Raw genomic sequence first — 27870 nt, 5'->3', positions numbered from 1 at the left:
ATATCACAGATATATTAACATTAATCCAATAAAGCATATCACCTATAACTTGTTTGTTGAGCCATATTTCCTCATATACAAGTGAGATAACACAGCAATCACAAGTCTCAATTATAGATAATTTATTCTTTCATTTCTAATATTCTGTTGAAGAAACCTTCCATCACTTCAGCCTGGGAGTTCTTGTGCTGGCATAAGCCCCATTTCCAGTTTATCCTGTATTTGAGTAGGGGGACATTGCCTAACATGGCTCAGTAAGGGAACAACTGGGTGCAGTCTTGTATCAGGATGCTTTCATGGGTGACAGCCTCAGCCATAGGGCCTGAAGGGATCACACACAGTCACTCAAGACTCTGTATTTAAAACCAAGAAATGTATTTAGAACAGAAAAGCAGTAAAAAAGAAGAATCAAAGCCCACCTCTTCAATGTTGCTTTCGGCACCTAACCATTATTCATCTATTCAGGAAACCTAGACTGCCCCAATTTGATTGACTGCACGTTTTTGTCCTTTATTGTAAGCTCCTTCGAGCAGGGACTGTCCTCTGTGTTAAATTGTATAGCGCTGCGTAACCCTGGTAGCGCTTTATAAATGTTAAGTAGTAGTAGTAGTTTTGCAGGTTGCCAAAACTACAGCTTTCAATCCAGATTTGCCACACAGCAATCATAAAGCTGAAAATCACACAGAAGACACCTGGTAAATTATCAAAGTCTCTAATCTCTATTGTAGATGTAACATTTCAAGCAGAGATCTGCACCCTTCTTGTAGGTCAGTCTTCTAACTTCTTGAGAATTCTTGACCACTTGGTGGGGATTTCTTTCACCCCTAAAAAATCCTAGGCAGCCCATTGCCTTCTGATCTTAAAGATCCACTTAAATACCTTAAAAAACCCCTTGACTGAATGAGATTTCTGTATACCTGGATACCCTTGATGGTGTGGATAACATGAGGAAGCTTGAAAAACAGTCCAGAATTTGACAGCAGAGATTTAATGGTAAAAAATGCAAGACCATGCATTTGGGCTACAAAATCCTGAGGGACAGTTTAGGGGGTGAAGTTGTTCAAAAGAGGAGCAGGACTTGAGGGTGATTATATGTGATGATCTTAAAGTGGCCAAACAGGTAGAAAATGTGACAGCAAAACTAGAAAAATGCTTGGTTGCCTAAGGAGAGAAATGGCCAGCAGGAAAAAGGATGTGTTAATGCCTCATAATACGTTTCTGGTGTGATCTCATGTAGGGGTATAGTTAGTAAGGCACATTAGCGTTTTTAACGTGCCTTTAAAGTTAAGGCGAGTTAAACGCTAACATGCCAATACATTCCTATAGGCGCGTTAGCATTTGACATGTGTTAGCGTTAGTGCTCCTTTGTAAACACAGGCATTAGAGTACTGTGTATGAGTCTGGAGACCACACCTTCAAAAAGATATAAAAAGGATGGAGTCAGTCCAGAGGACGGCTACTAAAATGATTAGTGATCTTTGTCATAAAGTATATGGGGACAGACTTAAAGATCTCAATATGTATACTTTGGAAGAACGATGGGAGAGGGGAGATATGATAGAGACATTTAAATTCCTCTGTGGCATAAATGCACAGGAGGCAAATCTCTTTGAACTGAAGGAAAGGGGCATAGGGTGAAGGTGAAAGGAGACAGACTCAGGAATAACCTCAGGAAATATTTCATCATGGAAAGGATGGTTAATGTGGAACTGCCTACCAGTGGAGGTGGTGGAGACAAAGACTGGATCTGAATTCAAGAAAACGTGGGATAAATACACTGTGTCCAGAAAAAAGTAAGCCCCCTAAACATTTTACAATAACAACCGCAAACCTGCACCAAATTAATTAAAATGTTACAAAGTGGCATGTATTTCAAACAAGGTTGTATGGTTTCATATAAATCCACCTTAAAGTTACTGAGATCTCAAATTTTAAATAACACTACCCAAAAGTTGTTTCTAACACAGTTAATGTGAACCCGAACATATACTGAATGTTTAAATCTGATCTTTTAGCACCATATCCTTTTTCAACTCTTGAGTATTTTAATTAAAACTCGATCTTCTTTTGACAACATTTTATTTGTTTATCAATGCGGAATGACATCACGGATGACATCAGCGAGTAAGTAAGTAATTAAGTCATGTCAGAAACTGAGATTTGTGACAGTTTGTAAAAATTAAAAATCTCTTAAATGGGACTAGGGATTTCTTTGTAATTTGGCATCAGTGATACAAATAGATATCACTTTGTGCATTTAAAATTTTAATTAATTCGGCGCAGGTTCGAGGTTGCTATTGTAAAATTTTAGGAGGCTCACTTTTTTATGGACACAGTGTACATAGGATCTCTAAGAGAGAGAGAAGGGGATAATAGATGGCATAGATGGGCAGACTGGATAAGCCATATGGTCTTTATCTGCCTTCATTTTTCTATGTTTAATTTACAATAAGAGTAATCATGGTCAGGCCCCAAGAATTGCAGGGATGTAATGGGTGTGGTCCTGTTGCATTAGATGCCCTTCTTAAGACCACTGGAGGCTTTTTTTTCTGGGACATATCGTCCAGAAAAATAGCCAAAGTGAAATCAAATGACTCAATTTTGACAAAAAATGCCCCAACTGGGAGCCTGAGCTCTTCCATGGAGGCTTGCACCGGGCTGAAGTGTAAAAAACCAAAAACAAAGAAAACTTGAAAATGCCTGAAAAGCTTTCTAGGACACTATCAGGAAAGAGTACTGCATGACAGCAAAAGGACTAGGAAAAAACCGCACAAAGAGTAAAATTGACAATCACATCTTAACTCGGGCTTTGATAAAGCACAACCAACTGGCTCCACAGAAAGACAAAGACTGGAGTTGTCCTGCACTACAGGAGCAAGATGGAAGTGGCATGCATGTGTGGTGGAGCAATTCAAAAGCTTCTAATAATTACTAAATTGGAGAAGCTTTTCCATGTTGACATTGGCAGTGACATGGAGGGGCATTTTCGATAGAACGTCTAAATCAGAATTTGGATATTTTACACAAAACGTCCAAATTCCGAACAGGAAAGAAGGTTATTTTCGCAAACGATAGATTTCTATCTTTTGTGTTCGAAAATACTATGGACGTTTTGTGATTTGGACATTTTTGTTTTTTGGCCATTTTTGGAAAAAAAAAAAAAACCCGTACAAATGCAAAACGGCCAAAATCAAGCCACTGGGACATAGTAGGAGCCAGCACTTTTAGTAGACTGGTCCCCCTGACATCCCAGGACAGCAATAGGGCACCCTAGGGGGCACTGCAGTGGACTTCATAAACTGCTCCCAGGTACACATCTAACCGTTGCTCCCTTACCTTGTGTGCTAAGTCCCCCAAAACCCACCACCCCCAACTGTACACCACTATCATAGCCCTTACGGGTGAAGGGAACACCTATATGTGGGTACAGTGGGTTTCTGATGAGTTTTGGAAGGCTCACAGTGTCCTCCACAAGTGTAATAGGCAGTGGCGTAGCCAGACAACAGATTTTGGGTGGGCCTAGGCAAGAAGTGGGTGGGCACCAAGTGTTCTCCACACCACCACCACCAAAAAAATATCTAAACTGGCAGGAAAATGCTTCTTTCTACCTTGGCAGTCTGCAGCAGGCATGCGCTGAAAACTGAGCATGTGCAGGTGCCAGTATCCTGGAGAGTAGCATTTTCGTTACCGCCTTCAGCTGATGGAGCTTTGGATCCCACCAGCTACCGCTAAATGTGTGCTACTGTTGGGTGGGCCTGAGCCCTAAGTGGGTGGGCCCTGGCCCACCCAGGCCCACCTGTGGCTACGCCACTGGTAATAGGTAGTGGGTGGTAGGAGCCTGGGTCCTGTCTGAAGTGCACTGCACCTACTACTAAAACTACTCCAGGGACCTGCATGCTGCTGTAATGGACCTGAGTATGACATCTGACGTTGACATAGAGGCTAGCAAGTAATGTTTTTAATCACAATTTTTGGGGGTGGGAGGGGGTTAGTGACCACTGGGGGAGTAAGGGGAGGTCATCCCTGACTCCCTCCAGTGGTCATCTGGTCATTTGGGGCATCTTTTTGTGCCTTATTCGTAATAAAAACAGGTCTAGCTCAAAACGTCGAGTTTTAGTCCTGGGCGTTTCTGTTTTGTTCCATTAAGGCTGAAAGACATCTAAGTCTTAGGAACGTCAAAGTCCCACCTTGAGCATGCTCCTGGCATGTCCCCCTTGAGATTTAGATGTCCTTCTGACGGACTTCAGAGAAAAATGTCTAAAAAGAGGTTTCGAAAATACTGATTTGGACGTTTCTGTGAGATAAATGTCCAAATGCAAACTTATGTCACTTTTTGGATGTTTTTCTCTTTTGAAAATGAGCCCAATAGTTTATGCTGTGAAGATTTGCTATTCTGCTTGTCCTTGGAGAAAATACAGGATACCATTTACGTCTGCCATAGAACTGGTGTACCAGTAAGTGCTAGCACCTTACGTGTACATGTGTTTTTTCTCAACTATGATAGTATTTTATAAAGTCAAGTAGGCACATACTTGTCTTTCTAAAATAAGGGTAAAATAGGCTTGTGAAAATGCATGTTAACTAGGTATGACATCATAAAATTATCCTTACTATAAAATAAATAACCGGGTGGGGAACCCTACTATGCTATCACATAACAATATAACTTAGGTTCTCCACATGTATTTGTAAGCATCAATTAATATTAAAAAAAATATGAGAGAAGAAAAACCCTCAAGAAGCTCCCAGCTAATAGCTGGTAGAGCAGGACTTCATCATCGACAGAAAAAACCTCCCCCACAATGGAATCTTTATTTTAAATTCTAATGCTAGAACATAGAATTGAAATTTCAAAAGTACTTAGCTGCATTGTTTCTTTCTCCCAGCCAGACAAAAAACACAGGACCATGAGCGACGATGGCCTCCCAAGTTTAGCTGTATTGAAATGGAGTTAATATTACATTTATGACTAGTTGACCCTGACGTAGCTAATCAAAACCCTGGCCATCGTCTGTTACGGACTTATGGTCCTGTTTTTTTGTCTGTCTGGGAGAAAGAGACAATGCAGCTAAGTACTTTTGAAATTTCAGTTCTATGTTCTAGCATTAGAATTTTAAAATAAAAAGAGTCCATTGTGTGAGAGGTTTTTTCTGCCAGTGATGCAGAAGTCCTGCTCTACCAGCTATATTAGTTGGGAGCTTCTTGAGGCTTCTTCCTCCCTTGTATTTTTTGATATTTATTGATGCTTACAAATATATGTGGAGAACCTACGTTTTATTGTTGTGTGATAAAATTATCCTCCACATTCTCCTTTTGATGGAACGACTTCCTTATGAGGAAAGACTGAGAAGGTTAGGGCTCTTCAGCTTGGAGAAAAGGTGGCTGAGGGGTGATATGATAGAAGTCTACAAGATAATGAGCGGAGTAGAGCGGACAGATGTGAAGCGTTTGTTTACACTTTCAAACAACAATAGAACCAGGGGACACAAGATGAAGCTAGAATATGGCAGATTTAAAACAAACAGGAGAAAGTTTTTCTTTACTCAGCGTATAGTTGGACTCTGGAACTCGTTGCCGGAAAATGTAGTGACAGCAGCTGGCCTTATGGAGTTTAAAGGGGGTTTGGACAGATTCCTGAGGGAAAAGTCCATTGAACATTATTGAAAATTAAAACATTTTTAATGGGTTTTGCCAGGTTCTTGAAGCCTGGATTGGCCACTGTCGGAGACAGGATGCTGGGCTTGATGGACCCTTGGTCTTTTCCCAGTATGGTGGTGCTTATGTTCTTATGCCCTATATTTTCCTTGACTTACAAAGTATACCAAACTTCAGTTCACTTACTATGTTTGTGTCCACGCTGCAGAGTGTCTTTGGGTAAACTCCCATGTTTGTTTTCTAAACTTCATATTCATGTTGACCTCCTTCCATTCTATTATTGTTCACACCATGCTAGGCTACTATGTTCATCTGCCTAACTCCCTTATCTGCAACCTTAATCATCTCTTTGTCATTCTCAGCTCTTTCCTCAAAATGTCTCTACCTTGCTCTCCACTTCATTCTCTTCTCAGGTAATGGCTGATTACTTCCATCATAAAGATTAGCCACATTTATCCCAAATTCTCCACTAGGTAATCTCCACCTCCCTCATCCCCACTTCATTTCTTCTTCTTTTGACCTCACTACCTTCTCTTTTTTTTTTTTAAATCACAGAGCAGGAAATGACCCATCTTATTTCCTCTTCTACATTCACTGCTTTTTCTTCTGACCCTATTTCTACCCAGCCCCTCAGCTGTATTTCAACTGCATTCATCACCTCCATCTGTTACATCCTCCACTGATCACTTCACACTGTTGTTCCCAAGAAAATATAATGTGAGCTGCAGCTAGCAATAATTTTCTTACCTATCACCATTTTCCAATAATTAGCATTAAGTGATCATGAATAACTCATTTATATAACAAGCATTTGCTGATTTAGAATTCCTGTGTAATCATCATGTATTGTTCTAGAGATCTTGAAATGTGACATTGATGTGGAATGACTTTACTCAAAGAAATTCCCTTAATAGGTTCTAACATAATTTATTGCATTTTTTATGGGTACAAAGGTTTTATGGGTAACAGAGGAAAAAGCTGCACCCTGTGGTACCTGAGTTGTTTTCCATATTTTCATCTTTCTCAAATTTTTATATTAAGAAAGTGGTAACTTGTTAGGAAAAATATCATCAGTAGAAAGTATCACATATAAATTGTCAACCTTCATTTTTGTGTACAAAAATAACTGGAAAACCAATAGCATGTATGTAATCTTTTTACTTGAATTGTTGAATGGCTAACATGGGACCTATGAAGAAAGTGTGTTTTAAGCCTGTAAAATGTATTGGATATTTTCCTGTTTTAAATATGTCTGAAGTGTATTTCACCTGTTTGACCAGCAGGATGGTGCATGTTTATGCTTAAATCTATTGCAGAGGACTGATGTCTCTTTCTTTTAGTTGGCACATAGATAAGAGCTGATAGTGATGTAACCAGTGGCCTAGTGGTTAGGGTAGTGGACTTTGGTCCTGGGGAACTGAGCAGTGGCGTATCAAGGGGGGGGCGGTGGGGGCGGTCCGCCCCGGGTTCCAGTGGGTGGGGGGTGCTCCGCTCCCGCCGCCTCCCGTGGCCGTTCCCGCGGCGCCGCACATTAAAAAAAAACGGCGAAGCAGCGTCGCAGGCAGCGCCCCTCGTGCCCTGCTTGTAAAAAAAAAAAAATCAAATCTCCTTCCTTCTCCTCCTCGTCTTGGCGTCGACTCGGGCCTTCCAATCAATTTGATTGGAAGGCCCGAGTCGACATCAAGACGAGGAGAAGGAAGGAGATTTGATTTTTTTTTACAAGCAGGGCATGAGGCGCTGCCTGCGACGCTGCTTCGCCGGTTTTAACGGGACTGAGGTGGGGAAGGAGAGGGGCGAAAGGGACTCGGGTGGGGGTGTTCAGAGGGGAAAAGGGGACTGGGGTGGGGGTCTCAGACAGGGGAGGGGAGAAGGGGACTGGGGTGGGGATCTCAGAGGGGAAAAGGGGAGGGGAGAAGGGGACTGGGGTGGTGGTGTTCAGAGGGGAAAGGGGAGGGGAGAAGGGGACTGGGGTGGGGGTCTCAGAGGGGGGAAGGGGAGGGGAGAAGGGGACTGGGGTGGGGGTCTCAGAGGGGGGAAGGGGAGGGGAGAAGGGGACTGGGGTGGGGGTGTTCAGAGGGGAGAAGGGGACTGGGGTGGGGATCTCAGATGGGAGGGGGAGGGGAGAAGGGGACTGGGGTGGGGATCTCAGAGGGGAGAAGGGAAGGGGAGGGGAGAAGGGGACTGGGGTGGGGGTATTCAGAGGAGAGAAGGGGACTGGGGTGGGGGTCTCAGACAGGGGAGGGGAGAAGGGGACTGTGGTGGGGGTCTCAGACAGGAGAAGGGGAGGGGAGAAGGGGACTGGGTGGGGGTGTTCAGAGGGGAGAAGGGGGCTGGAACTGGGGGCTGAAAAAAGGGGCAGAGAGAGAGAGGGGACAGATCCTAGATGGAAGGGGGAGCGAGAGGGAGGGCAGACCCTGGATGGATGGGAGAGGGAGGGCAAATGGTGGATTGAAGGGGCAGAGAGAAAGGGCAGACAGTGGAGTGGATGGAAGGGAAAGGGCAGACAGTGAATGGAAGGGGCAGAGATAGAGGGCAGATGTGGCTGGAAGGAGCAGGGAGAGAGGGCAGACATTGGATGGAAGGGACGGCAGAGAGGGCAGACACTGGATGGCAGAGAGAGAGAGAGAGAGAGAGAGAGTGAAGACAGATGCTGGATGGAAGGAAGACGGTGAAAAGAAGATGAGGAAAGCAGAAACCAGAGACAACAAACTGTAAATAAAATATATTTTTTTATTTTTTTTGCTTTAGGATAAAGTATTGTAGATGTGTTAAATGTTTATAATAGAACATGTAAATAAGGTAATCTTTTTATTGGACTAATTTTAATACATTTTGACTACCTTTCGGAGAACAAAACCCCCTTCCTCAGGTCAAGATAGGATACTGTAACAGCACTATACTGTACTGACCCGAGGACAGAGGTTTTGGCCTCTGAAAGCTAAATGTATTAGTCCAATAAAATGGTATTATTTTACTTTCTATATTTGTTTTATTTCTATTTGTTAATTTGTAAAGTGGTGATTGGTACTTGTTAGTTTTTTTTTCAAATTTACATCTGCTGTCTTTATATTTTGCACAGTACTAGGGGACAGTTTCTGTTTCTGTGGTGTTGCATTGTATGCAGAGTCTGGCATTGGGGGTTCAGTTTAATTTTTGTCTAAATAGAAAGTTTATGATTACTTATTCTATAGTGGATTAGGGTGTATCTGTGTTTGTGAAAAAGACATGGCTTTCAGTTGGCATTGACTGTGCAGGATCTACGATCTGTACTATTCTGTCTGTTTTCGTTTTACAATAGGTGAATTGATGTTCTAGTGCTCACTGTAGTGTTTAAGATGCTTTCCTTTTCCTTGTGTGACTCGTAGAAATGACTGCTTATGGTATGGTAGAATTGCTCTATAGGTCCTGAGTGTTTTGTATTCTCGGCATGCCTAGTACTGGATTTGGGGGGGGGGGGGGTGTTAAAAAATGACCGGCCCCAGGTGTCAACTACCCTAGGTACGCCACTGGAACTGAGGAACTGAGTTTGATTCCCACTTCAGGCACAGACAGCTCCTTGTGACTCTGGGCAAGTCACTTAACCCTCCATTGCCCCACCGCATTGAGCCTGCCATGAGTGGGAAAGCACGGGGTACAAATGTAACAAAAAAACCCCTTGCCTGTTCTGGTCTCTGATTGGTATGGAGTTTGAAATTACCCAGCAGATACTGACTGTTGATTCAATTTCAGCCCGGGAAAAGGAACGAGAGATCTCTTTGCTGAAGCTCTGTGAATAGATATATGCCATGATCTCTCCAGGTACTTTCTAGGAAGTATGCAAGTGTTTAGTTAGTGTTATCATTGATCCTTATTTTAGTTACCTGTTATTGTTTGCCAATTGCACTATTTTGTTCCACTGTTCAATATTTTTTAAGAGAATAAAACTAATTGTTCATCCTGTTTGTCTGGACTGATAAAGAATCCTGGTGGTTTGTGTGTTGGGTCTGTAAGTGCTTTCTGGGAATTGTGAGACCACTGGGAGTGTGGCTCCAGTAACCTAGAAATCACTGGAAATAATTTGAGAGTGGGAGACTTGCCCAGAGGCAGTTGTGACCCAGTCGGTGGGAGGAGAGTGCTAGTGTAGAGCACAAGCGGCAGGTGCAGGCTTACCTGAGCTGTGCTGGGAATAGACCCTCTAAGTGGCCGCGGGGTAACCCCAGGCAGGTGGCTGGGCGTTTCGTGACAGGGCATTTTATACTAAGGGGCCTTTTCACAAAGAGGTGGTAGGGCTACTGCCGGGTTTGTGTGCAGCGAATTGGCCCTACCGCCGAGCTTGTGATAGTTCTGGGTCTGCTGAATGCCATTTCCAGCGCAAGAAAATGTTTGTTTATTTTCTAGCGCTGGTGGGTTTCGAGTGGGCATGCTAGGTGGTAATTCTAACCGATTACTACCAGGTTACTGCTGGAGCCCAGCCCTCACCACCTCCTAAATAGGAGGTGGTAAGGGCCCCAGCAGTAACATGATTGGACTATCTACAATATGGCCACGAACTAGATGGTCTTGGAGCCGGTGCTCTGGAGACCTCGGCACGGGTTGCGGCTGAAAAGGGACCGTTTGACTCGAATACCGAGTCAAAGTCGGTGAGTGGCAGCCAGCTGATACCCCGTGCAGCTGCGGCTCACTCTCTGAGCAGACTGGTGCTGGGCTCCCAAATGCGGCAGCCTCCCTGTGGCAGGGCCGAGATGCGGCCCAACGAAACCGACGAGACCCCAGCTGCCACCACTCACCCAGAGGAGTGATCCTACCTGTGCTGGTCAACTGCAGCTTCTGTTGACCCAGGACCATGGTGCTACTGGGGGTGAATGCCGACGCCGGTCCACGGCTCGGCTCTGTCGGCAATCAGCAGCATGGGTGAGTACTGGCCGACCGTTTGCCAGCAGCCACAACCACCCCGAGCCAGAGTCACATTGCCACCCAACCCAGCCTCGGCCCCCCCAAACTGCGCCTACCTACAGCGGCAGCGACTGGCCGGTGGCTGCGCCCACCTCCCGCATCACCAACCAGCCAACCGACAGGCCATAGCCTGCATCGCCAAGGCGCCCAGTGTAGGTCGGGGTCGAGTCTGAGGCCTGAGCGGATCACTGTCAGCGTGACGGACGGTTCCAGCCCGGGTGCACACGTCGGAGGAGGTCCCAGGTTCTGCAGCCAAGACCGGACCTGGCAGAGATCACCACACCCGGCCTGAACGGGATGCGATCTCGGAGTCCCGAGCCCATGTGTGAGCCTGGCACGTCGCTTGGAGTGTTCCCGTGGGTTCAGTGCGGCTGGCGCCAGAAAGGACAGCGGGCAGTGAGTGCTGCACCACCTGGAGGGACGAGCGACCCGTTCGGCGTGGCTGGCGCCAGGAAGGTCAGCAGCAGTGAGTGCTGCGCCACCCAGAAGGACGAGCGGCCCATTCGCCAACCACACACGTGGATTTGCAAAATCATACCTATAAAAAATCATACAAAAAATGAACACTGGTTTATCAACAAACTGTAAGTAACATAAAATCGCACCTGATGAAGAATTATTCCTATTTTATTCTTATTTTTATCTTTAATTTTATTTGTATTGTTGTTTTATTTGCAAAACCTGAAAACCTGCTTGTTTACTGGACTGATTCTACTTCTTCGGTCTTGCTCTTGCTCTCGGCTCCCTGATCCCTGAACTGCACTCCTATGATCCTTGCTAGACCAGTGATACAGCTCTCAGAATAAAGGAATCTCATTGCCCTGGAGCATCATTTCTGGACATTGACTATGGACAACTGTGGTCAATTATATTGATGAGATGCCTGGAGCGAGACTCAGAAAATGTTAAACTTTTTGACACTCTACTCCAAACGAACCAAAATCACAATGAACTCCGTCAAAGTACTCCTAATAATCTACTGCTTATCGCTAATCCACCTAACACTCACCACCCCTCTCGCAGAAATTAACACGATACCCATACTGCATAACTACCAAAGACCAAACAGATACACCACACCTCACCACACCGATACCAACCATAATGAAGAAAGAACACAACCTAATGGTCACCCTCAACAGAAGGGAAAAAAAGATCATAAAAAACCCTCACAAACTATGAAATGACAACTGACAAAAATCCATATAACACCGAACACTGAAGACCCACACCATAATGTTCAAGTAGGCTATGTTAATGCCAGATCCATAGTAAACAAAACAACAACAATAACAGACTGGATCATGTCAGCAAAACTTGATCTACTCTTCATCACTGAAACCTGGATCCATAATCAAGAGGACCCAATCATCCTAAACCTACGCCCTCCAGGATATAAGATCACTCACTGGACCAGAAAGGAAAAGAGAGGTGGAGGCATAACACTCATATACTGATCCCATTTCACCATCGAAATCACAGGCGAATCCATAACAACCCAACTTGAAATATCCTTCATCAGAATCCAACACAAAACCTTGCTCGACCACCTAAACTGTGTCCTGTTTTACAGACCACCATGCAATTGGAATGAAAGCCAGTCAAACTTCATGGACTTCATCTCAAATACTTTCGTACCCAACTCCAATGTACTAGTACTAGGAGACATTAACCTTCACCTAGAAGACCCAAACTCTACCAATGCACGAGTGTCACGTATGTGAATGTTTCCTTGTTTGTGCTCACCTCGCCCTCTGGTGGCCAGAACTGGTGGCTGCAATGGACTGTCTGTTTACTGTCACTCGTTCCAGACTTCAGCCCAGTTCAGTCCAGATCTTCTGGGCTGCCAGAATTGCTTTCCTTGTTTGTACCTGAACAGCACCCGTAGTTGCCTTGTGATTGCTGCAGCTGAATGAACTTCAGCTGCTGATGGGCTTATTAGCTATCTGGAAACTTCTGTGTTTGCCTTTGCATCGTCTAAGGTCCCTGGTATGCTGGTGTCCTCTGTGCACTTCTTCCTAGTCCAGTTTATTGTCTGAAAGTCTTGCCTGTTTCTAGTCTAGTCTTTGTGTAGTTTATCTTGTACTGTATTGCTTGTTTCCCAGTCTTGTTTCTTGTTTGTATTTCTTTGTCTAAGTTCTTGGTGGTCTGTGTTTTTTGTTTAGTGGCTGCCTGGCAGCTTTCAGTTCTGTCTCTTACCTGTCTGTGTTTCCTTTCTTATTGGCTGCTTTGCAGCTTTTAGTCCTTGCTCTCAAGCCTGTCCATTTCCTGCCTAGTTGTCACGTTTACAAGCTGGAACCTAGGTTGTGAGCCCTTGGGCCACTGCCAAGGAGCGGCAGTGGCAGGCAAAACTACCCCACACCAATGACAAGGCAGAGCTTTAATGACCAGTTAGGCTTCACCTGCACCTGGCCGCTTTTCACCAGAAGTTGAGCTTCTGGCTTCAGGTGGCCGGCAGGACTTACTGGACAAGGCAGGACTGGATAACAGCTAGGCAGCACAGGGACTGAGGGTCAGAGGGGAAAGGAACACACAGGGACAGCAGGGCAAGGAATGGGTACAATAAAGGACAGGACTGAAAGCTGAAAACAGCCACTAAAACAGGGAGCAAAATACTGACTAACAAGACACAAAACCAAAAGCTGCAGAGCAGCCAGTAAAATACAAACAAACAAGGACTAAACACAGAACTATAACTCAGAGACAAGACAAGTAAACAAACAACAATCTAACCTAACTATCCACAGACTAGCAAGAACAGACAAGAATCAAGGCAAGAATAAACTAGAAACTGGAAACAGCAGAAGTACACCAACACCCCAACATACCAGGGCCTTAGACGATGCAAAGGCAAAGCAGCAAGGTTTCAGAATGGCTAATAAGCCTAGCAGCACCTGGAGCTCAGCTGCAACCATCACTAGGAAACTACGGGTGCTGTATAGGTTCAATCCAAGCAAGCAAGTCTGGCAGCCTGGAAGATCCGGACTGGACTGGGCTGAAATCTGGAACGGGTGACCGTCCACAGCAGCCACTAGTTCTGGCCACTAGAGGGCGAGGTGAGCACAGACGTAACACTAGTGTTGTATTGTCTGTCTGTGAGTCCTAGCCTAGTTTCCTGCCTTGCTGTTCATGTATATTCCTTTCCCCTCTGACCCTCAGTCCCTCTTTGCCTAGTTGGTATCCAGTTCTTGTCCTGTCCAGTAAGTCCTGCCGGCCGCCTGCAGCCAGGGGCTCAACTCCTGGAGAAGGGTGGCCAAGTGCAGGTGAAGTCTAGCTGTTCCTGTCTGAGTTCTGTCTTGTCCCTGGTGTGGGGTGGTTTTGCCTGCCACTGCTGCTCCTCGGCAGTGGCCCAAGGACTCACGAACCTAGTTTTTGCCTTGAAAACCTGACAAAGAGAATGCAAAGACTTCCTACATCTATGTGATCTTAAATGGCCACACACGCAACCAACCCATTTGAAAGGGCATACACTCGACCTCATCTCATATAAACTGTCCACGGACCAGAACCTAATAACAGAAACTAAATGACAGAGACACCATGGACCGACCATCACAAACTAAACCTATCCCTAAAATGGCGGAAAAAAGGTTCTCTCCACATACGGGAACACACATCCTACACCACAAGAGGCCAAATAGACGCGGAAACATTCTGGAAACAGATATACAATAACGATTGGACATACAAACGGACTCCATATACTACCTCTCAGAATGGGACAAAAGATGTAAACACATATTAGACATAATAGCACCCTTACGAACAAGAATCTCATGCAGACACAACTCGATACCGTGGTTTAACGAAGAACTGAAAAAATTAAAAACACAATCCAGGAAATTGGAACGCGCATGGAAAAAAATAAAAGACAAACATACACTCAACGCTTGGAAACAATTACAAAGGAAATACAAATACGCAATAAGACAAACCAAAAGGACATACTACAAAACTAAAATAGGGCTGGATTACAAAGACATGAAGAAATTATACCATCTAGTGAACAAACTACTAGACACAATGCTGATCACCACAATCAATATTGACATTCCATCTGCAGACAATCGTGCTAAACACTTCAACGAAAAAATTGCAAACCTACGCAAAACGCTACCTCAGGACAACATGGGCATCAAAAACTTCATTAATGAACTGGACCCATCCCCTGGTGAATACCCAGTGGACCTAATCTGGTCAAATTTCACTCTCCTCACCACCGATACAGTTACCCAGGCGATCAAGAGGTACTCCAACCGTCACTGTCAACTGGACTCCTGCCCCAGCTACCTAATAAAATCCGCCCCCCACTACTTCTTAACAGACCTCACATCCCACTTAAACTTCATGCTTCAACAAGGTACCTTCCCTAAAGAAAAAGGCAACATCCTACTCACCCCAATACCAAAAGACACCAAGAAAAAAAACAAATGACATTACCAACTACCGTCCAGTAGCATCTATCCCACTGGTAGTCAAATTAATGGAAGGCTTGGTAACCAAACAAATGATTACATAGACAAATTCACAATACTACACGAATCACAATCAGGATTCCGCCCCCAACACAGTACTAAAACAGTATTACTCACTCTCTTAACTAAATTCAAGCAGGAAATAGCAATAGGTAAAAGTATACTTCTCCTACAATTTGACATGTCCAGTGCATTTAACATGGTCAATCATAATATATTACTAAGACTCCTAGATTACTTCGGAATCAGCGGAAATACACTCAAATGGATCAAGGGCTTCCTATCCAGAAGAACATATCAAGTGAAAGGTAGCACAAACATTTCATCACCTTGGAAACCTGACTGCGGAGTACCGCAAGGATCACCACTATCACCAATCCTTTTCAACCTCATGATGACCCCTCTAGCCAAGTCCTTAGCCATTCAAGACCTTAACCCATACATATATGCTGATGATGTCACAATATATATATATATATATATATTTTTTTTTTTGTTACATTTGTACCCCGCGCCTTCCCACTCATGGCAGGCTCAATGCGGCTTACATGGGGCAATGGAGAGTTAAGTGACTTGCCCAGATATCCCCTACAAACACGATCTGGCACAAATCACCAATGAAATCAAGCTCGGTCTGAGCATCATGGATTCATGGGCAAACGCATTCCAATTAAAACTCAACACAGAAAAAACACACTGTCTCATCATCTCATCCCACAAACCCACAAACATAAACACCTCAGGTTATACCCTTCCCATCGCAGACAGCCTGAAAATTCTCGGCGTAATAATCGACCGGAACCTCTCACTAGAGAACCAAGCGAAATCTACCATAAAGAAAATGTTTCACTCAATGTGGAAACTTAAACGGGTGAAACCATTCTTCCTGAGGGAAATGTTCCGCAACTTGATACAATCAATGGTACTGAGCCATGCAGACTACTGCAACGGAATCTATGCGGGCTGCAAAGAACAAATTATTTAAAAACTTCAGACCGCTCAAAACACAGCAGCCAGGCTTATATTTTTTATTTGTTTATTTGTTTACTTTAATTTCATTGACATTATTGAATGTTATACATTATCCTTGTTCTCAAATACCTGAAATGAATTGTATATCTATTCATTTCTAATTTATATTATATTTTCTGTACTTTAAATGCAATAATATTCTGTATTTCTCATTCCGGTAATGGCGATCACCATTACGGCATAATGTAAGCCACATTGAGCCTGCAAAGAGGTGGGAAAATGTGGGATACAAATGCAGCAAAAGTACAGCGGGTATTCTATCTCAATTGTAGATAAGTGACAGAGGGGGAGAGGACATATTCAATAGATATCAATCGCCACATATAATCTAAAAGATTATATTCATGTAGTCACAAACATATAATCACTGGTCCTCTGCCAACCTCCTCCCTCAAAATCCAGTAATGTGTTTCTAATATCTATTCAGTGCTAATATCACAAACATATTCAATAGATATCAATCGCCACAGCTACTTAGCTTATTGCTGCTCCAACCAGGGGCTCCCCAACGGTCCCATTTCGCCACTGAGGCTTCGTCAGGGAAAGAGCACCCTGTAGCATCGAACTGTGGTGAATACCTAAAAAACAAACACACAACATACATTCAATTTCTTTTGACGTCCGGGCACGTTCAATCAGCTGTTTCCTGTAGCGGGGTTTAAAGTCCCATGGGATTGTGGGTAAACTTGGCGTACATTTTGTCGGCGGCTTTACTGGCTCGCCGGGTGAGTTTTGTTGGAATGATTAGTATCGCTTTTGGTTTTTGTAGGTTTTATTGTGAGATAGGTGAGATATGGAATGTATGTTGTGTGTTTGGTTTTTTTAGGTATTCACCACAGTTTGATGCTACAGGGTGCTCTTTCCCTGACGAAGCCTCAGTGGCGAAACAGGACCATTGGGGAGCCCCTGGTTGGAGCAGCAATAAGCTAAGTAGCTGTGGCGATTGATATCTATTGAATATGTTTGTGATATTAGCACTGAATAGATATTAGAAACACATTACTGGATTTTGAGGGAGGAGGTTGGCAGAGGACCAGTAATTATATGTTTGTGACTACAATAATATAATCTTATAGATTAAAGAAGTGTCACTGGTCTGAGGTCCTCTCCCCCTCTGTCACTTATCTACAATTGAGATAGAATACCTGCTGTACTTTTGTTGTTATGTTTTATAATTCAGTGGAGTGATCCCCGTTTGTTTTGTTACCTGGATACAAATGCAGCAAATAAATAAATATTTGGAAAAACAGGTTTTGAAAGCGCCAAACCCCTCTGAGAAAAACTGCACTGGCTTCCAATCAAAGAATGTATTGCTTTTAAAATCTGCACCCCGGTTAATAAAATTATCTACAACGAAGCCCCTGGATACATGACAACTGCCTCCTTTTAAAAAGAAAATGCTGTGGTATAAGGTGGCCTTGGCGCGTGGCAATATTATGCACTGACGTCACCGTGTGCCACCTTGTACTGCCACTTGGAAAAAGAGCCCCTAAGATTGCTAAAATTGTATATTAAAAACAAATATTCTGCAAATTTAGTATTAATGGGTGTCTTTCAGTGTAACATTTTCCAAATTTAGAATGTTTTATATGCAGAAAGGGGGTCTTATAAAATTGTGCAGCTGAATATATGCATACAAAGATGTATGCTGAGAAGATCATATGTGTGCATATATACAGTATGTGTAAGTGTTTTCAATGGCATAGTTTGGGCATAAAGGAGGAGATTCTATATATGACACCTAAAAAAATCAGTGCTGACTAAATATATCCTATAATTGGCACCTAAATTTAGTTGCTAATTATACAATATGCTTAGTTGATATCTCAGTGCCTAAAACTACTCGTATCCATTTACTCCAACAAAATGTGGTGTAAATCCCGGTGTGTAGATTTAGTTGCTCTGGGTCATATTCCATAACTACACGTGTAAATTTTGGAACACCCATGAAATGCCCATTTCCCTGCTTATAACCAGCCCCTGTTTGCTTGTGCACGTTAGAAGTTTGGTGCACTTTGTTACAGAATATACTTAGTGAGTTGTTCATGTAAATTCTAATTGGTGCCAATTATGGCTCATTATTGCTTGTTAAGAGCTGTTATCAACACTGATTAACTTGTTAAACCAATTAAGATATGCACGTTGTTATAGAATCTGCACCAATTTTGGCACGGATCTCTAGGTGCACTATATAGAATCCGGGGGAAAGGGGGTGGCAATGCGATGTGTATTTTATAAAATATGCATAGAGAATATGCACAAATTTATACCTTTTTCAAAACTAGTGTAAATTTTTGAATGGGCATGTGGGTGTTACTGGGACTGGTTCTAGGAGCCTATTGTATAGACACATGGAAAGGCATTTTCAAATAAATGTCCAAGTCAGAATTTCAGTCAAAAAAAGTCCATCGTAGAGCCATTTTCAAACATGAAAAACATCTGGGTTTCCCTTTCGAAAATGGCTGTAAGATGGACATATTTGCACAGAAGACGTCAAAAAAGGAGCAATTTTCCAAACTGACATGTCCAACTTAAAAACACCAAAATAACAGGCACAAGAATGTCTGTCTGGCATCATTTTGAGAGAAATAGCCACACAGATTTCCCTGCAGATCAGAAGGACAGACTAGTGGTCAGTGCAGTGTACTTAAACAATGGCACCTAAGTACAGTTCCCACCATAATTCCTTTATTTTGTATTCTGAGCCCTCCAGTGACAGAATAAAGAGTACTGGCCCCGATATTGAGACAACGGAAGTTAGTCTAGCTAACTCCTGCTGTCACTGATGAACCTGAAAGTTCAATAATGGGGCCGTATCCGGCCACCAGCATTGAATTTCCCGGGTTTTTTTTGCCACCGCAAACATAGCTGGTTAAGCTGGTATTCATCAGCTGACTGGCTAGGTTGTAGCAACCAAAGATAGACCTGCTATTTATATGGGTCTGTCTGGCTGCTAAGCTTAACCAGTCAGCCGGTGAAAATCAGTGGTAACTAGCCATGTCACGCGACATAGCCAGTGACTGGGCTAGCAGCTGACTGGGATATTCAGCGGTAAATAACGTAGTAACATAGTAAATGATGGCAGATAAAGACCTGTACGGTCCATCCAGTCTGCCCAACAAGATACTTTATATGTATACCAGAGTTTGATTTGTCCTTGCCTTTCTTAGGGCACAGACAGTAGAAGTTTGCCCAGCACTGTTCTTGTACTAAGTTCTGAAGCTAACGTCGAAGCCCCTTAAAATTTACACTCTAGCCCATCCCTATCTATTCAGTAATGATCAGGGCATAGATCGTAGAAGTCTGCTCAGCTCCCGTTTTGTTTCCCAATTACCGGCGTCGCCACCCAATCTCCGCTAAGGTTCTGTGGAACCATTCCTTCTAAACAGGATTCCTTTGTGTTTTTCCCACGCATGTTTGAATTCCATTACCGTTTTCATCTCCATGACCTCCCATGGGAGGGCATTCCACATATCCACCACCCTCTCCATGAAAAAATACTTTCTGACATTAGTCCTGAGTCTGTCCCCCTTCAACCTCAATTCATGTCCTCTAGTTCTACCGCCTTCCCATCTCCAAAAAAGGATCGTTTGCGGATTAATACCTTTCAAATATTTGAACATCTGTATCAAGTCACCCCTGTTTCTCCTTTCCTCAAAGGTATACATGTTCGGGTCAGCAAGTCTCTCCTCGTACGGTTTGCAATGCAAATCCCAATCCATTTTTGTAGCTTTTCTTTCGATCGCTTCCAGTCTTTTTACATCTTTAGCAAGATATGGCCTCCAAAGCTGAACACAATACTCCAAGTGGGGCCTCACCAATGACTTGTAGAGGGGCATCAACACCTCCTTTCTTCTGCTGGTTATGCCCCTTTCTATGCAGTCTAGCATCCTTTTGACCACAGTCGTCGCCTTGTTGCATTGTTTCTTCACCTTCAGATCTTCAGACACCAACACCCCAAGGTCTGGTTATCTCCCACTGAATATCGGCGGATAACCAGCTTGAGTGTGTTTTTAACCAGCCAGGTGCCATTCCTGGCCGGTTAAATACTTTCGAATATCATGTGGACTGTACCTAACTGTAAGCCATTACAATTAGCTTCCAAACTGCTGTTGTCTCCTGTACTTAGGTGCAGTAGGTAATTTGGTGGATCCATGTCCAAATCCCACTCTACCACCAATGTACTAAGTAGAGTGGGATTTGGACCTGGATCCCATTTTTCATAGTCCACTAGGCTACTCCTGGAAGCTGCTTTTTGCTCTGTTGACTATGCCTATAATACCTGATGCTTCCAAAATAGGGGCTCTATAAAACTTGACTTATATTTCACTAGGCGGGGGCAGTATTAAACCATCTAATTGAGCCAGAAATACCCAGCGCCTCAAATACTCTCCATGTAACATCTTCCCATATAATACTTCAAAGTCACTGTATGCCCACAAGTAGTCTTTTCTTTCTTTTTCTGTATCCACCAATATTATATAGTATTTAGACTATTTTAAGGACCTCGGTGGCACAATGAATGCGGCGGCGATTCATTTGTCAAGAGACCCGCTTGCTCTTAACTCTTAACACGCCATTGGCTTTTCATGGATCCACCCTTTTATTCATTTTTCATGATTCATTACTCATTATTCTTTATAAACTTAAATATTTTATCTTCAAAGTGATATCCAAAATTCTCTACAATGTATACAGCTTAATCTTTTGAAATTACTTTAGAGTAAAAGTTAGATGATGGTGTCTATGATATGGACCTGACCCTGGCGCAGCTACTGCGAAACATGCCGCATGTCGACCAGAGGTCCTGGTGGTTACAACTAAGTGCTTAAAGCTAAGTTTCAAAGAATATAATAATTTCAAAAGATTAAGCTGTATACATTGTATAGAATTTTGGATATCACTTTGAAGATAAAATATTAGTTAATAATGAATAATGAAAAATTAATAAAATAATGAATAATGAAAAATAAGTACATAAGTAATGCCACACTGGGAAAAGACCAAGGGTCCATCGAGCCCAGCATCCTGTCCACGACAGCGGCCAATCCAGGCCAAGGGCACCTGGCAAGCTTCCCAAACGTACAAACATTCTATACATGTTATTCCTGGAATTGTGGATTTTTCCCAAGTCCATTTAGTAGTGGTTTATGGACTTGTCCTTTAGGAAACTGTCTAACCCCTTTTTAAACTCTGTCAAGATAACCACCTTCACCACATTCTCCAGCAACGAATTCCAGAGTTTAATTACGCGTTGGGTGAAGAAACATTTTCTCCGATTTGTTTTAAATTTACTACACTGTAGTTTCATCGCATGCCCCCTAGTCCTAGTATTTTTGGAAAGCGTGAACAGACGCTTCACAACCACCTGTTCCACTCCACTCATTATTTTATATACCTCTATCATGTCTCCCCTCAGCCGTCTCTTCTCCAAGCTGAAAAGCCCTAGCCTCCTTAGTCTTTCTTCATAGGGAAGTCGTCCCATCCCCACTATCATTTTAGTCGCCCTTCGCTGCACCTTTTCCAATTCTGCTATATCTTTCTTGAGATGCGGCGACCAGAATTGAACACAATACTCAAGTTGCGGTCGCACCATAGAGCGATATAACGGCATAAAAGGGAGGACCCATGAAGAGGCAATGGCATGTTATGAGTTAAAAGCAAGCGGGTCTCTTGACGAATGAATTTCCACTGCCCTCATTGTGCTGCTGAGGTCCTTAAAGTAGTCTAAATAATATATAATATTGGCGGATACAGAAAAAGAAAGAAAAGACTACTTGTGGGCATACAGTGACTTTGAAGTATTATATGGGAAGATGTTACAATGAGAGTATTTGAGGCACTGGGTATTTCTGGTATAATACTTGATGCTGTCTTTGTGCCTTGTATACCCTTTCAATTTCAGTACTTAGGGGAGGTGAGAGGGGGACAGCATCCATTGGGGGATTGAGGAAGGCTCAAGCCTTAATCCATCCAGTGGTAAACTGGTCATTCAGAGCGTCTTTTAAAAAACTTTGACGTGATTGAAACAGGTCTACATAAAAAACGTACTTCGTTTTAGACTTGGACGCGTCTTCCTGTTCCATTATCACTGAAAGATGTCCAAATTTTGGGGCTGCCCTAAACCGGCCCAAAACATGCCCCCCTTGCTATTTGGACAAACTCATAGGAAAATGACCAAATTCTGCCTTTTTGAAAATCGCAGTTTACACATTTTTGACAGATGGACATGTTTTTGGCCATGTTGAGCTCCATAGACACCTATGTTCCTTTTATGAAATAGTCTTAAAATAAGGGCTTTTTGGACTTTCAACATGGACATTCTGTTATAAAATTAACCCTCCCTACTGCCACTACTTGCATGTTGGATATACAACAGTGATCTATGAAAGTATTCTTGTCACAGCTCTCAAGGAAGGTGAGCCCTTGGACTGTCATTGAATACTGGCTAGCAGCAGGTGAACTACCCGTGCAGGACAGAGTACTAAGGCAGAAACCTGGCAAGACAGAACTGGGGTTGGAGACAGGCAAAACTGAAGCTGGAGGCAGGCAGGGCTGGGACAAGTGTTCAGTGGAATTAATCCACCCCTTTTTGTCATTGGTCCTTATCTTTTTAAATATATTTTCCTTAAAAATTGGTTTAGTCACTTTAACCTTCATTTACTACTATCCTCTTTAGTCTCTCCAGATTTCTTATCAGACACATCACCATCCTTTGCTAACAATGAAAAAACAAATCCACATACTTGCCCAAAAGAATCTTCTGATGCATTTTCTGAGAAACATGACAGTCCAAGGGGGCAATCATACAAAGTGTATGCCCCTGCCTAGACACCTGAGCAATACCCCAAGTTCCACTACAGCCTGCAGCCTCACCAGAAACTCCAGCAACAGAACCTGCTACTGAGCTACTTCCAACCAAGCCTTTACCATCAGAATCCAATGAAGAGGAAGTGTCAGAAGAATCTGAATCTCACACTTGCAAAGGATTAATACCCCTTAACCCAAGTGGATACATACCTGACATAAAAATCTCTTTTCTGAAGTATGTACTCCCCCTCAAATCACAAGTCAGGAACCTTGGAATACAGTTAGATTGAACACTTACTCTGATTCCCCAAATCCAAGAAACCTCCAAGAGCAGTTTCTACTATTTGTGACGGCTACGCTGCCTCTCTCCTTACATCGAGAAAGTAAATCTTATCCCAGTTGTGCATGCCATGATAACATCAAGACTGGATTACTGCAATGCACTATACAATGGTCTGACTACAAAAGGCATGCACCAGCTCCAACTGATTCAGAATGCAGCAGCAAGACTCACAGAAGGTTAAAAGCAATGTGACCATATCACACCATTTTTGCAAAAAATCTTCAATGGCTACCAGTACAATACAGGGCTAAATTTAAAACTCTATGTCTGATCTTTTTTTTTTGTTACATTTGTACCCTGTGCTTTTCCACTCATGGCAGGCTCAATGTGGCTTACAGTATATGAGGCAATGGAGGGTTAAGTGACTTGCCCAGGGTCACAAGGAGCTGCCTGTGCTGGGAATTGAACTCAGTTCCTCAGTTCCCTAGGACCAAAGTCCACCACCCTAACCACTAAGCCACTCCTCAAGACCCTTAAAGGAAATGGCCCTGAATACCTGAAGAATAGGATGATCCTCTACACATCGCAAAGAACACTAAGGTTCTCTTAAGGACTATCACTAACCACACCCTCTCCAAAAGACATTACATGATGTGATACCCACAAGCTAGCCTTCTCCAGAATAGCACCCACACTCTGGAATGCACTGCCTGAAAGGCTCTGCTTAACACAAGACTATTTCTACTTCAGGAAGCAGGTGAAAGCTTGACTCTTCAACCAGGCCTTTAATGGAAGAAGTAACTAACTTGTTCGTCTCACTCACACACACAAGGAATGACACGGGCTGCACATATTGCAGCAGGACATATTTATAAACTCCTACCCTAGCTGAGATAATATTTAACCATCTCTCTGACCTCGTGTGCAACTTTCTTTAAATTACTCACCTTACTTTCTAACTCTTCTTACTTTCTTACCTATCTATGTGTTCCATCTTTGCTTATACTCTTCACTGTCAATTAAAATGTTCTATTGTGTATTGTGTTGACATTGTAAGTAGTATACTATTTATTGTTATTTGAATATTTTTACTGATGTAATTGCTCATGTTTGATCTATTCTTACTGTACATTGCCTTGAGTGAATTCCTGGGTGATAGCTCAGCCCTAGTTATGGTGCCATCTGCTTAAATCATCAGGCTGGCAAAGACATAATCATTAAACAAACTAAAAATACACACAACAGTAGCAAAGAGTAATTAAGAGAATTACAAATGGTTGGTAGGATCAAAATGGTGAATAGCTTGGATCGTTAGTAAGCAATGTTAGGAAGAGCTAGTACTGTCATAGAATGAAGAAAGATGCAGTAGAAATTTATGCCAGGAACTATCCCAGTAACTTCAGCATGAAACAGCATGTAAGCCTGTTCTCCATGTATAGCATTTGCCCTGATATTCAGACCACGGGAGATATCTGGGCTGTCTCCCGCGGTCTGTGCTGAACCTGCTTAAGTGGCATAGGGCTAGATTCTATATATGGCACCTGGAAAATCTGTGTGGTAAACAATACACCTAAATTTTATAGAATAGGCTTAAATTTCCATGCGGTACATACAATATGCCGAGTGCTTCTCCATGCAACCAAATTTGGTTGCGCCCATAAATCCTGATGCCTAATTTAGATGCAGAGCAGGTGTATTCTATAATGATGCGCATAGATTTTCGAAATTCCCATGCCCTGCCCATGCCCCCTTTTCAACTATGCGACTTAGAATTTACGCACACCACATTGCAGAATACGCTTAGCGAGTTGTACAGATAAACCTGAATGCCAATTAATGCTGATAATTGCTTAACATTCAGTTGACAGCACTGATTAGCTAGTTAACCAATTAACTTACACTTATTGTATTGAATATGTTTCGATTTCCGAGTGGAAATTGAGGCGTGATATATAGAATTTGGGGGATAATGTGCAATTACAAGGAGGGCATGCAGATGGGTAGAGAATGGGCAGGACAAGGGCATGTCTCCCACTATAAGTTGTATGCATAAGATGTGTACGCTTTCACTGTACTTAGGTGTGGCCATTTACACCTGCCAAAGAACATTAAGGTGCACCAATGCTAGTTGATGCTAATATTCTATAATGTAATCTGCTGTTACAGAATAGGCACTCCCCTTGCTGCACTGGGGTTCATACATCTAAGAGCCCCTTTATAGAATTGCCACCTAAGCTTTTATGTAAAATTGCGCATTAATTGCTTTTTTCTCAGTGTGGTGTTTTCCTTTCATTTGCTCATTGTCCTTTAAGACGTTTTGTTTTTAATTCTTGCACAGGCAGGCAAAGTTCACTTTGGTTATTTCTATGTTATGAGTACTTTTGGATGCTTGGAAATACATGCTTTGTTGAACCTGAGTCATTTAATAAAGTGGTTCTTTAAATTTATCTCCCATTCTCCTGGAGTCATTGGTCCATTTCCCACTCCTCTTGCGCATAGATTTTCGAAATTCCCATGCCCTGCCCATGCCCCCTTTTCAACTATGCGACTTAGAATTTACGCACACCACATTGCAGAATACGCTTAGCGAGTTGTACAGATAAACCTGAATGCCAATTAATGCTGATAATTGCTTAACATTCAGTTGACAGCACTGATTAGCTAGTTAACCAATTAACTTACACTTATTGTATTGAATATGTTTCGATTTCCGAGTGGAAATTGAGGCGTGATATATAGAATTTGGGGGATAATGTGCAATTACAAGGAGGGCATGCAGATGGGTAGAGAATGGGCAGGACAAGGGCATGTCTCCCACTATAAGTTGTATGCATAAGATGTGTACGCTTTCACTGTACTTAGGTGTGGCCATTTACACCTGCCAAAGAACATTAAGGTGCACCAATGCTAGTTGATGCTAATATTCTATAATGTAATCTGCTGTTACAGAATAGGCACTCCCCTTGCTGCACTGGGGTTCATACATCTAAGAGCCCCTTTATAGAATTGCCACCTAAGCTTTTATGTAAAATTGCGCATTAATTGCTTTTTTCTCAGTGTGGTGTTTTCCTTTCATTTGCTCATTGTCCTTTAAGACGTTTTGTTTTTAATTCTTGCACAGGCAGGCAAAGTTCACTTTGGTTATTTCTATGTTATGAGTACTTTTGGATGCTTGGAAATACATGCTTTGTTGAACCTGAGTCATTTAATAAAGTGGTTCTTTAAATTTATCTCCCATTCTCCTGGAGTCATTGGTCCATTTCCCACTCCTCTTGCGCATAGATTTTCGAAATTCCCATGCCCTGCCCATGCCCCCTTTTCAACTATGCGACTTAGAATTTACGCACACCACATTGCAGAATACGCTTAGCGAGTTGTACAGATAAATCTGAATGCCAATTAATGCTGATAATTGCTTAACATTCAGTTGACAGCACTGATTAGCTAGTTAACCAATTAACTTACACTTATTGTATTGAATATGTTTCGATTTCCGAGTGGAAATTGAGGCGTGATATATAGAATTTGGGGGATAATGTGCAATTACAAGGAGGGCATGCAGATGGGTAGAGAATGGGCAGGACAAGGGCATGTCTCCCACTATAAGTTGTATGCATAAGATGTGTACGCTTTCACTGTACTTAGGTGTGGCCATTTACACCTGCCAAAGAACATTAAGGTGCACCAATGCTAGTTGATGCTAATATTCTATAATGTAATCTGCTGTTACAGAATAGGCACTCCCCTTGCTGCACTGGGGTTCATACATCTAAGAGCCCCTTTATAGAATTGCCACCTAAGCTTTTATGTAAAATTGCGCATTAATTGCTTTTTTCTCAGTGTGGTGTTTTCCTTTCATTTGCTCATTGTCCTTTAAGACGTTTTGTTTTTAATTCTTGCACAGGCAGGCAAAGTTCACTTTGGTTATTTCTATGTTATGAGTACTTTTGGATGCTTGGAAATACATGCTTTGTTGAACCTGATGAGTATAACTCATGTCTCCTATGGATGTGTTGCAAGTGTGCTGGGTTATTGTCTATTACCTAAGGTCATTTTGTCCAGCTGCGCAGTATTTTTTTCACTAGCGTAAGTATCAGTGGCTCATTTTTATTATACTGCTATATAGATGATGTGATATAACTTAAGCGCCTGTTTCAGAAAATGGTATCAGTGAGCATAAATCTTCAAACTCACTGATTTTCCCATAAAAATATAAATCCACATATGCGACCAGTTTCTCATACATCTGCACCCAGCTATGGAACGCACTACCAAAGGCCATAAAAACAACGCAAGACCTAACTATCTTTCGAAGGCTACTGAAAACAGATTTGTTTAAGAAGGCATACCATAAACATCCATCTTAAATACTAAATAATAAGGATATACACAACCTAGACACAACCGAAATCTTACCACTTGACTGATTAACCTCTTTGCTATTAGTGAACAAGCACTATCACTTCAATCCTTATGTCGAAAATGGTCTCTCCATAGTTGATGACCTAATGTATGTTATAATCCAATTATCACTCAGGAACCTTCATGCAATACCATAATGTATTCTTCTTTACCATGTATGTACGCACATGGTTTATATATATACCATGAACTGTTCCATGTATGTTTTGTTCCATCTATGTTACCATGTATGTATGCACCTTAACGCAACACCATTTGTAA

The 27870-nt window shown here is 42.6% G+C and overlaps 1 protein-coding gene across 1 annotated transcript in view; it reads left to right on the top strand.

Moving 5' to 3' along the window:
* Nucleotides 1–27277, top strand: part of YIPF7 (Yip1 domain family member 7) — a 55065-nt gene extending 27788 nt beyond the window's left edge. The window contains exon 4 of the mRNA XM_030192197.1: nt 27092–27277. Within this exon, the coding sequence (XP_030048057.1) occupies nt 27092–27277 (186 nt within the window). The remainder of the gene's footprint in view (nt 1–27091) is intronic.
* The last annotated feature ends 593 nt before the right edge of the window (nt 27278–27870 follow it).

Source organism: Microcaecilia unicolor, chromosome 2, assembly GCF_901765095.1.
Source record: "Microcaecilia unicolor chromosome 2, aMicUni1.1, whole genome shotgun sequence".
Taxonomy (NCBI): domain Eukaryota; kingdom Metazoa; phylum Chordata; class Amphibia; order Gymnophiona; family Siphonopidae; genus Microcaecilia; species Microcaecilia unicolor.
The sequence above is the reverse complement of the archived record's forward strand: the minus strand, read 5'-3'. Positions and strand labels throughout refer to the sequence as shown.